This window comes from Otolemur garnettii, unplaced genomic scaffold, assembly GCF_000181295.1.
Source record: "Otolemur garnettii isolate 467f Iridium unplaced genomic scaffold, OtoGar3 scaffold00021, whole genome shotgun sequence".
NCBI classification, from domain to species: Eukaryota; Metazoa; Chordata; class Mammalia; order Primates; family Galagidae; genus Otolemur; species Otolemur garnettii.
The window spans coordinates 2,614,895-2,631,865 of NW_003852416.1; the positions used below are offsets into that span (position 1 = coordinate 2,614,895).

The window sequence follows — 16,971 nt, forward strand, 5'->3', positions numbered from 1 at the left end:
AAAAAAAAAAAAGAATATTTTGTCCCAGGATACATCATACCTTGAGTCTCACCCATATCTGTTTTAGATGATAATCAGATGCGACTTTGGATTTTGGACTTTAGAGCTCATCTAGAACAAGACTTTTGGGGCTATTGGGATATAGGATGTAATTAATATATCTGGCATGTGAGGACATATTTAATAAGCTGGGAGGGGTAGGGGCAGAATACTATAGGCTAAATGCTATGTCCCTCCACAATTCACACAGTCATTTCTCAGTATCTGTAGGGAACTGATTCCAGGTCCTTCCATCCCCCTCCCCCCCGATACCAAAATCCACAAATGTTCAGTCCCATATATAAAATAGCATAGTGTTTGCATATAACTTACACATATCCTCTGGTATACTAAATCATCTCTAGGTTACTTATACAATACTAACATAATACTTATACAATGTACATGCTATATAGATAGTTGTTAAATTGAGGCAGTGCCTGTGGCTCAAGAAGTAGGGCGTCAGCCCCATATACCAGGGGGGTGGTGGGTTCAAGCTCAGCCCTGGCCAAAACTGCAAAAAAAAAAAAAAAAATCCCCAAAATGATAGTTGTTAAATTGGTTTTTTCTTTTGTATTGTTTCTTTATTTTTCTGTTGATTTTATTATTGTATTGTTATTTAGGTAGGGTTTCCTGAATATTTTTGATCTAAGGTTGGTTGAATCTGTGTATGAGACACCCATGGATGTGGAAGGCTAACTGCAAATTGAAATCCTAACTCTCAGTGGTGATGGTAATAATACAAGCTGGGACTGCGGTGCTAGGTTATGAGGGATCCACCCTCATGAATGGCATTAGTGCCCTTATAAAAGAGACCCAGTAGAGCTTCCTCTCTCCTCTGCCATGTGAGGACTCAGGGAGAAGAGGGATACATGAACCACAAAGTGGGCCTTCAACTGAATTTGCTGGAGTTCTGGCCCTGGACTGTCCAGCCCCCAAAAGTGAAGCCACCCAACCTGCGGTGGTCTATTACAACAGCCCAAATAAAACAGAAATATTACATACAGTTGTCCCCTGAACAGCAGAGTTTGAACTGCATGTGCCCACTTATACTCAGATTTTTTTCAACCAAACACAGATTGAAAATAAAGGATTTGAGAGATTTGAAACCCACACATACAGAGAACTGACTTTTTCTGTATTAGTTCCCCGGGGCTGACTGCAGGACTTAAACATGTATGGATTTCAGTATATGCAGGTGGTCCTAGAATTAATCCCTCCCCAACCCTATATTCTAATGGACCACTCTACTATATATATTAGTATGCTATAAATTCTAAGAGAATCTTATAATTGATAAAATATCTTAAATAGCTTATCCCAAGACAAATAACATCCAAATTTGAAAGATTTGGCCTTATTTATAAACTTTTGGTAAGAATTTTTTTCCTTTTGAGACAGAGTCTTACTCTGTCATCCTTAGTAAAGTGTCTTGGTGTCATCATAGCTCACAGCAACCTCAAACTCTTGGGCTCAAGAGATCCTCTTGCCTGCCTCAGCCTCCTGCATAGTTGGGATTACAGGTGCCTGCAACAATGCCTGGCTAGTTTTTCTATTTTTAGTAGAGATGAATTCTCGCTCTTGCTTAGGCTCGTCTCAAACTCCTAAGCTCAAGCAATCCATCCACCTTGGCCTCACAGAATGCCAGAATTTCAGGCTATAAATCTGAAGAGAATCTTATAATTGGTAAAATATAAGATTTGGCCAAATCTTTGCTATGAATTTAAGTTCAGTCCCAAGTGTCCGTAAAAGCTACTTCATTGATACCTGTTACACATGCTATTATTTGGCCATTTAGCACTTTTAAATGAATATAAGCATGAGTCTATACAGCAAGTATTATACACACTGATGCATGAACTTAAATTTCTACTAAAGGTATATATTCAGGGTAAGTTTAATATTTTTTTTGTTTTATATTTATAATCTTTTCGGTGGTTTCAAACTACATTATGAGAAAATGCTTTTTCTTTCTCTAATGTAAAGAGAGTACACAGATCCCTGAATGGACTTCAGGAAGCAGCATACATCAAGTAAATGGAATAATAAGTAATGCCACCATACTGGGCTGGTTTTTTCCAGTGTTAGGTTCCTGCTAGCTAAAAGTACATTACATTGGGCTTTTAGTGCTTTTAGTGACTAAAGAACCAATTATTAATTTGTTCATCTTCTAAACATAGTAGCTATTCAATGTGCCTTGACTGGTTGCTCTGTTGCTTACTGAAGTTTCCTAAGTCTGAGTTTATAGAAAATTGACAATGACTCACAGGCACAGCATCTAGGACAAGAGACATTTTTAATAGCTTCTATTTCAAAAGCACCAAATGGTGCAATTAGAAGCATATTCAGCTTAGCCTGTGAAGCTTAGGACTGAATCCCTAAGAAAAATGTGCCATAAAATGAAATAATCTTGAAATAATCTATTATATTCTATGAACTCTTTTGTACCTATAAAAAAAGTCTAACTTATAAAGTACCATTAGGCAAAATGATCTTCTATATAAAAGTATATTTTTTAGATAATTATAGCTTATCCCACTAAAGTGCTAAAGTTTACTGAAAACTTTAATATACTACATACTTTTCTCCCTATTAAACTCCAGCATACTAAAGATAATCAGGATATTATTCATGATACAAATTTATCACAAAGTTAAATCACTGCTTTGAAAGGTGGCATAAGAATGCTTCAAGGTTGGAGGTGACTGGTCCCTACACAAAGAGACTCAAGCCCATAGGCTGTTAACAAAGCTCATCACCAAGTCAATTAAATAGTTTTCATATTTTGCTTTCAATGATGTTTATTACTGGCCAATGAAAACTTATTCTATTTATCAAGCAAATGAGAACTCATTATATTTATTAAGAATCTCCTTTCTTGGCTCAGCGCCTGTGACTCAAGTGACTAAGGCGCTAGCCACATACACCTAAGGTGGCAGGTTCGAATCCAGCCTGGGCCCTCCAAACGACGATGGCTGCAACCAAAAAAAATAGCTGGGCATTGTGGTGGGTGCCTGTGGTCCTGGCTACTTAGGAGGCAGGGTCAGGAGACTCGCTTGAGCCCAGGAGTTGGAGGTTGCTGTGAGCTGTGATGCCATGGCACTCTACCCAGGGGGATAGCTTGAGGCTCTGTCTCAAAAAAAAAAGAATCTCCTTTCTTAAACTCAGCCCTAACAATAATTTGATTTAAACTATTTAAACTAGGAAAAAAAGTACAAAAAATAATAGAAAGGAGGGAATAAGGACAAAAACTACGTTTCCTTAGAGATGGCCCGTGTAGTCATTTTTACTTTAACAATGCCTTCTTTCTGAGGCTAAAAACCAAACTTTAATATCACTGCCTTAGGAACCACTGAGGGAAACAACTGGAGTTTAGGAACAAATGGGTTTATAGGTAGAAAAAGGAATGACAGTGGAGTAGCATGAGAAGCGAGGCTGGCCTGCCTCTCAAGTATCTCTCTCTGCCTGAAAATATAAAAATCCCCCACACCACTTAGAGATGTGCTCAGGAGTAAACAACATATTTGTTTAAAGACCTTCTGGAGAGCTCAGAACTATGGGTCACATTCACAGGACTACTTCAAACACTGTTTTTACCAGGGAGATAGAACTATCTGCTCCAAGGAGCTTAGAGTTCAGATCAGGGGCAAAAGATGGAAAATTCTGAAGTACAGGATGATGGAACAAGCTGAGGGAAGCAGAGAGAGAACGGTAGACCATTCAGCACTGAGGTACTCGGGGAGAGAGGAAATGGAACAGGAGGGAAACAAATCCAAGACAGAAGAGAAGATGCATAAGAATGTAATCTTCTCATAGACTTGGCTCAAGGTCTGCTGAAGCACAGTTAAAGAATCTCTTACGGGTTAATCAAGAACCTAGCCACCCGTAAAATAAATCTGAAGTCCTCATGAATGAGTAGATAAATACAAAATGACCGCATCTGTGTTAGATTTTAGATAATTTATATTTTGGTAGAGATGTTATGTTACAAATAATATTGCTGCTTTTGTTTGTTTTTTTCAAGACAGAGTCTCACTCTGTCACCCTGGATAGAACGCCATGGTGTCACAGCTCACAGCAACCTCAAACTCTTGGGCTCAAGCGATTCCCTTGCGTCAGCCTCCCAAGTAACTGAGAGTACAGGCACGTGCCACAATGCCTGGCTCTTGCTCAGGCTGGTCTTGAACTCCTGAGCTCAAGAGATCTTGGCCTCCCAGAGTGCTGAGATTACTAGCATGAGCTACTACATCCAGCCCAATATTGTTGCTTTGAAGAAAACATTTTTTATTCTATCCAATTTTGTACTTCTTTGAGGAAAGTATTCTAAGGAAAACTTTAGCACATAAAAAGGTCACCTATAAGTTACCAAATAAGAGATTCATTTTTTAAATTAAGATGAAATCAGAAGTAAAGACAATAGACTAAAGCTACCTTCTGACTTAAATGTTAATAGTTTTAAGATATAACCTAAGTGCCATCAAATTCACCCACTGTAAGTATACAACTCCATGATTTTAATAAAATTGAGTCACATGACCATCATCACAATGCCTTTATGTTTTCATAATGTGAACTGTTAGTACACAATAAAACAAGCTACTTTTCCCACAGTATAGTTGTACAAAATTAAACTCATATTTAAACAAAAGCAGCATCTATCTTGTCCCAGGAACCAGGCCTCCAGCAGAGGCTGAGCGCCAAAGGGGGCCCCTGTCAGGCTTCTCTTTGTTTCTCTCCAACGCCTTCAAAGAGTGGGGTCTTCTGATGGTCTTTAAGGCAAGTAGGAAAACAATGTGAGTGACACTTACTTCATTCGTCCCTAAAATATATAAAATATATTTCACGTCATTAGTGCCATAGCAAGAAAGTCTCCATAGAGAGAAGACTAAAATCAGTTTTACAACCACATGCATAATGCATTTTACCATCTTAATGATTAAGACTTCTTCACCACTTCAAAAGTGGAGGAACAACAGATGGCGAGTAGTATTTTAATGAATGAGATCTACTTGAGTGAATTTTGTCTGTGATTGTTCGGTACTATGAGTAGTAATTCACTCAATTACTAAACAAAGAGCCTCTATTGCTACATTAATCAAGACTCCTGACAATTGTCTCTTCAAACTATTTCTAAATATATGTTTTTGCTTTCTACCTTCTGATCCTTCTTTCCCTAATTGAGCTTATCCTCTTTCAATCTTGAAAATATGTTCAAATTGAAGAGCTTTTCTGATCCATTTAAAATGTCCAACCTAAAGCAATTTTTTCAAGGCTGTGTCTGTGGGAAGACATGGCTGTGCCCCAGACACGACACAGAGAGTGGAGAGAAGAAACACATCACCCACGACGTGGGCTTTCCACCCAGTGGCTGACTCCTGACTCTGCTGACAGCCGTTTCTCTCCTTCCCTCCCCAGCACTCCCCCTCTGCCACCCAGGAGCCCCGCCCACCCAGCAGGCCCCTCCATCACATGAATTTGGAAGCCTAACTCTGTAATAATAAAGCTGATGTATGAATCATTAACATCTAGTGCTCAGATTCCGAGTCTATGCTCCTGGAAGCTTCGGGTTCCTCAGCATACAGCATGTACTCCATAAATATTTATAAAATCAATAAGCACTCGTTGTACATTTTTTAACAATCTCTGGAGTAGGCCAGCACACAGGGACATAGTAGCAGGTAAGCAAAACCTTCTTGGAGTTTACCCTCTAGGGAGGGGACAAACAAAAAAAGAAAGTAAAAAATTGATGTGTGATCACAATCATAAGAATTTGAGTATCATTATTATTTCCTGGTGGACATAACAAGAAACAAAAAAGGCTGATTTTTCCTGCAGCTATGCTTTCCTTTCATCTGTTTGATGCATTCCACATCCCTCCTACTTTCTGCTCCTCATACTAATAAATCCCAAGTGGCCAAATCAAAGTCAGACGCCGTCAAGTTGTCAACTATGTTACAGTCTGGCTGAAACTCCACCTGCAACCATCTGGGGAATAAGCTTTCCAACTTAAAAACTGCCTAACAGTTTTAAACAGATATTTTCTAGGCACTAGAACAATTTTTTGGTAGAGCTTGCTAAAAGGGTGGACAATTATTAACAAAGGATACCCCAACGAAAAAATACTTAAGATTCTTCCATTGTATATTTTATAAAATGGACATGTGGATTGTAAAATATAGCTTTCGCGAATGTTAACATTTTATGACTAAAATCATTACTTTTTATACATTCTTATGATGTAGTCTTTTAGTGGCTTAAGATGATTACAGTTTCAACAAACATTAATATTAGAAAAATAGTCTTAAGTTTAAAATTTGTTAAGAGCCTTTAAGTGAAGACAAAAAACAGTATATATTGAATGCTTACTATTATCAAGAACTCAATTTATGAGAGTTTTATTAAATCTTCACAACAAAGATATTAAGAGGTATCATCTTTGTCTGTAGCTGGCAAGTGAAGCTTACATGAAGTAAGCTGACCCAAAGAAACTGCGATCTTTCAAAATTATTCCACCTCTGGGTGGAGCCTAGTCAATGATATTTAGAGAATGGTCTATCACACCTTGAAATAAAAAGTTAAATGGCAAGAAACAGCAATACTGGACTAGAGAAAATTCTCTTTGCCATGCTTTGTACTGACCATATCCATGGACATTTAGTTCCTGTTACAGGAACTGTGTCCTCTCAAAATCATATGTTGAGGGCGGCACCTGTAGCTCAGTGAGTAGGGCACAGGCCCCATATGCTGAGGGTGGTGGGTTCAAACCCAGCCCCAGCCAGACTGCAACAAAAAATAGCCAGGCATTGTGGAGGGCGCCTATAGTCCCAGCTACTCGGGAGGCTGAGGCAAGAGAATCACCCAAGAGCTGGAGGTTGCTGTGACCTGTGATGCCACCACACTCTACCAAGGGTGACAAAGTGAGAGTCTGTCTCTAAAAAAAAAAAAAATCATATGTTGAAGCCCCAACCCCCAGCACCTTGAAGATAGGGTCTTTATGGAGGTAACTTAGTATTAAAATGAGTTCATGAGGGTGGGCTCTAATCCAGTATGACCAACATCATAAGCTGAAGAAACGCAGGCACAGATAGTTACAGAAAAGAAACCAAGAGGGAAGGAAGGTGCCCATGTACAAGGCAAAGAAAGAGGCCTCAGCAGGAACCAACCCCACAAACACCTGATCTTGGACTTCCGGCTTGCAGAATTGTGAGAAAAGAAGTCAAGTCTGTGGTTTCAGCCGCTCGGCCTGTGGTACTTCGGTATGGCAGCCCTGGCAGACTAACACAGCTCCTAAGTCAAGAGGGCTGGCTGCACTCCCCAGATCTCAGAGTTCAGTGACAGTCAGTTCACAGCGGCACGGCTCACCCACGCCGTTTTAAGACTGTCAATGACATCTCCTCAAATAAATGTGTGTTCCCATCTCACTAGGCAAGAAAAAAATCCTGCATTAATATGGAGAAATAAGTAGGAGGGAAACAGGAATGCAAAGAGTTTAAGTACAGACATTTCATTCTCCTCACCTGATACCCCCAAAGATAAGATGCTCCCCAGGGAAATGCCCCTCGGAGTCATCGCCTCGGTTCCAGTACCCCTCCCTTCCTGCCCATCTGACCCACAGCAAGAGCTTCGCAGGGGCCCAGGGAGAGCAGGTGGGGAGGCAAGGGCTGAGAAGGAGAGTAAGATGATGTTTACAGGCAGGAGCCGAGGCAGAGTGGCATACAGAGGGCTGGGCGGGGATGAAGAGCAGCAAGGCCTAGGAAAGGTTTTCCTTGGCTCCATCACCCCACCCCGCTTCCTTAAAAGTCAAACCCTTTAAGTGATAATGAAAAGGAAAAAAAAAAAGTTCAAGGATTAGGACAGCAAAAACTTAAGAGACTTTCCTTGCCCTTCTTTCTCCAGGTCACTCTATTCCCCACCACTCCCTTTTCCAAAGTATCCTATATCCCAGGAATTCTCCCTGCCTCTTGACCACCTATTTAAGAATGGGGAAGTACATACAAACAAGACTGACCACAGATGATCACATTCTCAGTGCATCATAAATTCCTCAACCACTAACTGATACTTGTACACTGTTTGCATGAGACGACTTTTAGGTTGTCTGCCAGGTCTAAATCCTCTTACTCAAACTGCTCCCACCTAAGAGAATGAGCCTCTGGAGCACGTTTGATCTACGTGGCCAGGGGAGGCTCCAGGCCCAGCAAGTCTCTTTTCTGAGCGTCTAAGGGAGACTCACTACTCAATCTTCTTTCACTGCCGGTCACTCTCCAGTGATAACAGGGAATAACAGATGTCCGTAATTTTGAGAGCTGAGGGTGCTATATTAAGGGCAAAAATTTTGTCCTATAGATACACAAACAGAGGCAGCCAAAAGAAAAGAAAGAAAAAAAGAAAAAGAAGAAGAATGAAGGAGCTGTACAGGGAGAAGTGGTCGTCAGACACCACCTCCCACGAAAGTCATCTCAGATCCTATACAACATCCACTTCTTGGTTTTGGTCTCTTTGGCCTCATAAAAATTTGGTTTCTGCATGACATGAACCAATAGGTTTGTATTTGCAACCAAAAGATAAATCACATTGTAAGAAACCACACCAAATATTCATTGTATTGTGCTCTGGTTATCTATCACGCATCCCCACTTTTTTATCATCCAGGGAATAAAAAGTTTTATTTTGCAGAAAAAAAAAAAGGATAAAACAGTAATCTACAATTTACTAAGCACCTTCAGGTATGTCATCTCATTTGGGACTCAAAATACCCTACAGAAATAAAGACATCAGTTACTTTCACTCTTGTCTTAATATAGCTTAAGAAGCACAGGCCGGCTCAGCGCCTGTAGCTCAAGTGGCTAAGGCGCCAGCCACATACACCTAAGGTGGCGGGTTCGAATCCAGCCTGGGCCCGCCAAACAACAATGACGGCTGCAACCAAAAAATAGCTGGGCGTTGTGGCGGGCGCCTGTGATCCCAGCTACTTGGGAGGCGGAGGCAGGAGACTTGCTTGAGCCCAGGGGTTGGAGGTTGCTGTGAGCTGTGATGCCACGGCACTCTACCCAGGGGGGACACCTTGAGGCTCTGTCTCAAAAAAAAAAAGAAGCACAGGCCAGGGCAGCGTCTGTGGCTCAGTGGGTAAGGCGCTGGCCTCATATACCGAGGGTGGCAGGTTCGAACCCAGCCCCAGTCAAACTGCAACAAAAAAACAGCCGGGCGTTATGGCGGGCACCTGTAGCCCCAGCTACTTGAGAAGCTGAGGCAAGAGAATTGCCTAAGCCCAAGAGCTGGAGATTGCTGTGAGCTGTGTCACGATGGCACTCTACCAAGGGCGACAAAGTGAGACTCTATCTCTAAAAAAAAAAAAGCAGCACAGGCCCTTGCATATTGGGACTTGTCTTCCTGGCACCCAGCTACCATCATGGAAAGACATGTAGGCTACTCAGAAAAGAGAACCCAACACAAGGAGAGGCCTTGTGAGGAGACACACAGAGAGTGAGGCCACATGAAAGGAAACTGAGGCAACCCCAGTGAACTCCCAGGTGAATGCAGCTACGAGAATGTCCCCACCAACAGAAGACAAGAGCAGAAGAGCTGCTTGCCCAGCTCACTGGAGGCAAGATACCATTAAGTTGCTGTTTTAAACCAAAACTTAATACTTTGGGGATATCTTGTCTATCACACAACAACACACAGATGAAAAGGATGTTAGCTGACTTCCCTTTTATCTCACAGCTAACAAACAGAGCTTGTATCCAGGCCTCCTGCCTAACTTCAGTGATTTAGTCCCTGTTCTAAGATATGACTGAAACTGAAAAAAATAACTCAAAAGTTTCACATGTCATTTCAATAATAGAAAATGAATTTTAGCTCAGAACACCCAGCTGTGAAATTATCCTGTCAGCAAGTAAATGAATTTAAAAATCTATGTATGTAAATGTGGACAGGTAGGAGAGTGTTATTAAAATACTTAGCATGATTACACAATGACTCAATGCCTTTCTCCTGTGTTGAATGCATTCTTAAAAAAATCTACCAAAGACAGAATATACAATGCTCACAGCAGTATTATTTCTAATAGCTAAAAAACACCAAAAAAAAAAAAAAAAAGGAAACAACTCAATTACCCAATGAGAGAAAAAAGGTCATATCATGATATATTCATACAACAGCAAAAATAAAGAACCATGGTTTCAGGTATCAACATGGACAAATTTCAAAAATATAAATAATAAAAAGTTAAAGAATATGAACAGCTGAATATCATTTATATAAAGGCTCCAAGGGTGGTGCCTATAGCTCAAGTGGCTAAGGCGCTAGCCATATACACCACAGCTGGCGGGTCCGAATCCAGCCCAGGCCTGCCAAACAATGACGACTACAACCAAAAAACAGCCAGACGTTGTGGTGGGCACCTATAGTCCCAGCTACTCGGGAGGCTGAGGCAAGAGAATTGCTTAAGAGCGCAGGAGTTGGAGGTTGCTGTGAGCCATGACGCCACAGCACTCTACCCAGGGCGATAGCTTGAGGCTCGGTCTCAAAAAAAAAAACAAACTCCCAAATACAAGTCTTAGCAGTATCTTGTTTAGGAGTAATGTGTATAATAATAAAAGCAGTAATGAAAATCAAGGGGATAATAAGCACAAAATTCAAAATAGCAGATTCCCTTAAGGGAAAAGAAACAGGAAACAGAAACCCTTGGAGGAAGGTACAGAAAGGGCTCCAAAGACATCGCTCAATTTCATCTCCTCATCTGGATGGCAGACCTACCTGTATATTCCCCACATCTGTGGTAAACAGTCTTTTATATTCATAAAATGTTTCATACTAAAAACACACTTTTAAAAAACACAGAATCCAGCAAAGGAAAATTAGATTGCCCTATAATATGTGTGTCCCAACACACAAAAGCCAAACTAGTTTCCAAATGCTCCATTATTTTATTTTAAAAGAATATAAAAGGATATACTACAGAGATAAACTCCTAATCACATGGAAATAACAGCAAAGCCTGCTATAGTTCACAACTCATTAAAATTACTACAAGGGAAAAATATTTATTTAAATACAATGCTTAAAATATTTCATTTAGCCCTTTCAGTTAGTTTTTGGAGCCTACTGTTACATTTTCCCACAACAAAATTCCCTCCGTCCTTCCAAGTGAGGGCCTACTCAACGACCTAGGTTGCCCATCAGTTTGCCTGCCCTGGACAGGGGTCCCCGATAGGATCACACTGCATACTAAGACCCATGCTCTTTCCTGGCCAGAGGTGACTGCATCAGAAATGAACAGCCGACCCAAAGCCAACCGACCATGGTCTGCCACCTCCTGCCCCTCAGCTTTACTCCTACTGTTCTCTCCCGTAAATCAACACGCTTGCTAGATTATGTATCTTTCCATCGTGGCACCTGCTACGATTACAAAATAGCTGCCCTTTTTTTTTCAGTGATTATTCACTGAAATTTGTCTTTCCTCCTAAACTACAAGCTTCATGAGGGCAGAAACAGGTCAGTTTTTGCTCACTACTGTGTTCTACCAACCAGCACAATTCCTGATACATGACAGGCATTCAAGAAGTCTTTTTTCTTTAGTAAAAGGGGGATTGCAATATTATGCCTCTTTTCCTCTAAAACTTTTTATTTCATTACATTTATATGGAAAATAACACCATTTGGGGCAAACCTAAAATTAAGACACAACAAAACCCGTAATGGAATCTGCATGTATCCTCCAAGAGGAAAACTTCACAGAAACTACCACTTGACAAATTTAAGGGGTTTATAGAAACATACCTGAATGAAGCTGAATTTTCCCAATAACGCCTTCTACCAACCCCAAACAAATGGGATTCCAGGCAAGAAGTAGATCGGTAGCTAAAATAAAAGAAGGAGTCATGAGAAACATTTGCCAGAAAACATTAAAATGATACATTTTCATTTTTTAACTTTATAATATATATTTTTTTACATTATCGAGTTTCAGGTACAAAGCAGTATCTTTAGCAGTATATTAAAAAATGATCCACATCCCCAAAAAGCATGAACATCCAGAACTACACATATAAAGCAATTTGTGACAAGGCATTAAATCTGAGGCCTGAATAAGCTTCTGATACAAGGGCAGGTACAGGGGCAGAACTGACACTCTGAACCGTTCCCAGATGGGAAGCAGCACCTTGGCGCCCTGCAGTGGAGGAAAGAGGCTGGTACACTACAAGAAGGAGGAATTGCCCACAGTCCTACATACAGCACAGATCACAGACCCAAAGACAAGGCCTGGGAAACTGCCAGAGAGCTGCCCACTCACTGGGTCATGCTCTGGAAAATATGCTTTCCAAAAGATGCTTACACCAAGCAAAGAAATCCAGAAAGCCCAGGGCAAAAACAATAGAAACGGTTTCCATTTTGAGTGCCTGCTATGTGCCCAGCATCTCAATCAGGATTCTTCAGCGAGCCCCAGACCAGACAGCGATTTGGGTGACCGTTTTCTCATTTATGCCATACAAGAAATAAGATGGCACATCGCCAGTACCATTCTAGACGCACAGGAGAGAAACAAGTTCATTACACACAACAGATGGGTAAGGACAAGAAGAAGGCTTAATTCTCTTGTGGAACTCGAGTTGCAAAAGGCTGTTTATATACATGGTGAATAACGTAACATCAGTGGTGGTTTAACAGCTGAGAAAGATTAGCAAGAATGAAAACAGTACTTCTCTTGGCAGAAAATTAAAGTTACAATTTAATTATTAGCATTTAAATTTTATTTTGGTGAAATTTATATTCAATCCATAACTCAAGGTGGCAATTATACACTTAACAGTTAAATTCATTTGAGTTTTGACTATTGTACTATATCTTAAATGTCTCTGTTGTTAAGACAGATTAAATGGGCAGCAAAAATGACTTATTTGTTTTGATTGCAAGAAGCAAAATAAGGAACTTTTATAAAGGCTGTTATATATACACTATTGTTTCTGATCTGACAACTCTGAGTTAGGTATCAGGAGCCCCATTTTACAGGTAGGAAATGGACTTAGAACTAAGTTAACAGCCAAGTCACACATGATCCGAGCTGGCTGCCTACCTGGCTCCTAGCCGTGCTCAGTCTAAGCCACTCTGTACACTGTCGACCCACACAAGTAACGCATGGAAGTAGTCAGTAAGGCAATCATCTGTAAGTGGCACACATTATTATAAAAGTAACACTATAAAACTGGGGAAAATATATCACCCAACTCACCACCCAGAGATAACTTATTACTTTGCTACATTTCGGGTCATAGGTGGTATGCATACCCAACTGCAATAACAAACACAGCATTAGAGAGTAATTTTCTTCTTCTAACATTTCATGAGTATTCTCTTCTTTAAAATATTCTTCAAAATCGTAACTTCATGGTGGTACAATTTTCCACTTAAGGATGTACTTCCTCAAAGAAAGCACTTAACCGATTTCTAGTTTATCTCCTTTTACAAAAACAATATGATAAATTGAACATTATAAATTGAATATGATAATTGAACTTTATTTGTCTCCCCTAATTAACAGCTTTGAGCAGAATCCTAAGGAATAAAATCAGTAGGTCAAAACATTAGAAAATTTAAAGCTCTCTGGCTCTGCACCTGTAGCTCAGAAGCTAGGGCACCAGCCACACACACTGGGGCTGGCAGGTTTGAACCCAGCCTGGGGCCTGCCAAACAATGACAACTATAACGAATATATAACCGCGTGTTGTGGTGGGCACCTGTAGTCCAGCCACGTGGGAGGCTGAGGCAAGAGCCCAGGAGTTTGAGGTTGCTATGATGCTACAGCACTCAACCAAGGGTGACACAGTGAGACACTATCTCAAAAAAAAAAAAAAAGAAAAGAAAAAAGAAAAGAAAATTTAAAGCTCTCAAATATTAACAAACTACTCTCTACAAAGGTTATACCAAGTTAGATTTCTTCCAGAGGAATATGAAAATGCTTGGTTTTGGGTAGCACCTGTGGCTCATTGAATAGGGCGCTGGCCCCATATACTGAGGATGGAGGGTTCAAACCCAACCCCGCCCAAACTGCAACAACAACAAAAAATAGCCAGGCATTGTGGTGGGCACCTGTAGTCCCAGCTACGCAGGAGGCTGAGGCAAGAGAATCACCCAAGCCCAAGAACTAGAGGTGGTTATGAGCTGTGATGCCACAGCACTCTACGAGGGCGGCAAAATGAGACTCTGTCTCTTAAACAAAAAAGAAAGAAAGAAAACGCTTGTTTTAAAGTATTCTTGTGGGCTGGGTGCGGTGGCTCACACCTGTAATCCACACACTCTGGGAGGCCAAGGTGGGAGGACTGAGCTCACAAGTTTGGACCAGCCTGAACAAAAGCGAGACCTCCCTCATCTCTACTAAAAATAGAAAAACTGAGGCAAGAGGATCACTTGAGCCCTAGTCGGAGGTTGCTGTGAGCTATGATGCCACAGCGCTCTAGCCAGCGCAACAGCTTGAGACCCTATCTCAAAAAATAAATAAATAGGCTCGGCGCCTGTGGCTCAAGCGGCTAAGGCGCCAGCCACATACACCTAAGGCGGCCGGGTCCAATCCAGCCCGGACCCGCCAAACAACAATAATGGCTGCAACAAAAAAATAGCCAGGCGTTGTGGCAGGCACCTGTGGTCCCAGCTACTTGGGAGGCTGAGGCAGTAGACTCGCTTGAGCCCAGGAGTTGGAGGTTGCTGTGAGCAGTGAAGCCATAGCACTCTACCCAGGGGCTCAGCTTGAGGCTCTGTCTCAAAAAATAAAATAAATAAATAAATAAATGAAGTATTCTTGTGGGCCTAGCACTTTAGGAGGCCAAGGTAGGAGGATCACTTGAGGTTAGGAGTCTAAGACCAGCCTAAGCAACATAGTGAGACTCCATGTCTACAAAAAACAGAAAAATTAGCTGGGCATGGTGGTGTCTGCCTGCAGTCCCAACCACGTGGGAAGCTGAGGTAGGAGGATCAATTCAGCCCAGGAGTTTTAGGTTACAGTGAGCTATGATCATGCTTCTGCCCTTATGCCCAGGCAACAAAGTAAGACCTTGTCTCCAAAAAAGTTTTAAAATTAAAAAAACAAAGTATTCTTGCCAGCATTGAGAATTTTTCAATTTTGCTAATTTGATAGCCTCCACTTCCTAACATGAAGTTTACTTTCCTTGTATTGCTGATAAGATTAAACACTTAACCATACCTGGCTGCTTATATTGTTTCTACCATGATTTCCTTGTTCTTATCTTCTAACAATTTTTCTTTATAGTCCTTATTGACTCATTTGTTCTACTTGTATTAAGGATTTTAACTCTGACATGCAAATATTTTCACTAACTTTAGGCTTACAAAGTTATCCCCTACTCCACATCAATTACTATATTCACTGATTTTCCCTGTTGATTTTTAAATATTTAACTCTAACTCTACTGGAACAAAGATACTTCGATTTCTTTCCAAACAGTGAGCTAGAATCCTGTACCAGACAGGCCAAGTCTCAACACCTGCCAACACGGATTCCCCTGCTAAGGAAAGAGCTGTAGCCGTCTGTCCTCCTGCCACCCTGACCTCAGATGAATGGACCACAGGGGTAAGACTCTGGGTACCAAAAGAGCTCTAGGAATAGGCAGGTAGAGGAAGACGTTAGGGCTGATGTAGTCATCAGAGAGGATCACAGAGAAGTGAAACTTCAGGCACAGGGAAAGCAGCAAGAAAATTAATACGGAGGAAAGAAAGGATAAGCTTTGGTCTGGAATGTGTCTTATTGTCGGAGACCAACACCTATCACATATTTACCAGGAACCAGGCACTGTATCAGGGTAAGATGACATAAAAATAAAGGAGCAAACAATCGAGATAAGAGAGGACACACATATAATGGGGATTTGAATTGAAAAGCAAACTGAAGCCAACTGTGGAGAGAGTTGCTGAATAAAACACAATGAGCTTGCACTTCCTGGAGACCACAGCCAGCAGATAACGACATAAGTGAAACAAGATTACAGCCAGGATTATATCACAAGGTTGATGTAATGAACCTTCACTCAAAAGCTAAACAGTGTTCTCAAATGTGTGAGAGCCATTGTAAGAAAGAGCTTCTACATCATGATCCATGAACACACACACATGTATGTACCAGAAACAAAAATCTGATGAAATGGTATTTGAGAGGAGGTGGAGACTGGCAGTAGGGAACCCAGCTAGGAGGATACTGTAAAAGTCTTGGTGTGAAGTGACACACGAGGTCAAGACAAGGAGCACTTGAGAGAGAGTGGACTGGCAGAGGGTGAAGGAGGAACAGGAGAGCAACACCAACGCCCTCAGAGGAGGCCGCATGGCGGACAGGAGAGAACAGATCAAAGACGACACTGAAATGTCTATTCTCTCTGGAGTAGAAAAGGATGAGGACACCGGCAGAAAAGAGTAAGAGGGAGCAAGGCAGAGAGGATGGCACAGACAGCAGCTGGAAAAAGGCACGTGAGAACCCACTCAAAACCCTTTGCGTCTTCGGCATTTTGAACCATGTGAATGCATCACCATCACCCATTCAAGAAAATACAATTTGTGGCTTGGCACCTGTCGCTCAGAGGCTAGGGCGCCAGCCACATACACTGGAGCTGACAGGTTCGAACCAGCCCAGGACTACCAAACAACAATAACAACTACAACAACAGAAAAAAAAAAAAATAGCCAGGCGTTGTGGCCTGTAGTCCCGGCTACTTGGGAAGCTGAGGCAAAAGAATCGCATAAGCCCAAGAGTTTGAGGTTGCTGTGAGCTGTGATACCACAGCACTCTACCAAGAATGACATATTGAGACTCTGTCTCAAAAAAAAAAAAAAGAAAAGAAAAAGAAAATACAATTTTGGCTCGGTGACTGTGGCTCAAGTGGCTAAGGCACCAGCCACATACACCTAAGGTGGTAGGTTCGAATCCAGCCT

At 41.3% G+C, this 16,971-nt stretch overlaps 1 protein-coding gene across 3 annotated transcripts in view; it reads right to left on the reverse strand.

Annotated features, from left to right (window-relative positions):
- The window catches only part of INPP5F (inositol polyphosphate-5-phosphatase F), a 100,696-nt gene that overhangs the window by 66,270 nt on the left and 17,455 nt on the right, over positions 1-16,971 (reverse strand). For all 3 annotated transcript variants that reach the window (XM_012803675.2, XM_023511633.1, XM_023511635.1), the window contains exon 2: positions 11,821-11,901. In XM_012803675.2, coding sequence (XP_012659129.1) covers positions 11,821-11,901 — 81 coding nt within the window. The remainder of the gene's footprint in view (positions 1-11,820; positions 11,902-16,971) is intronic.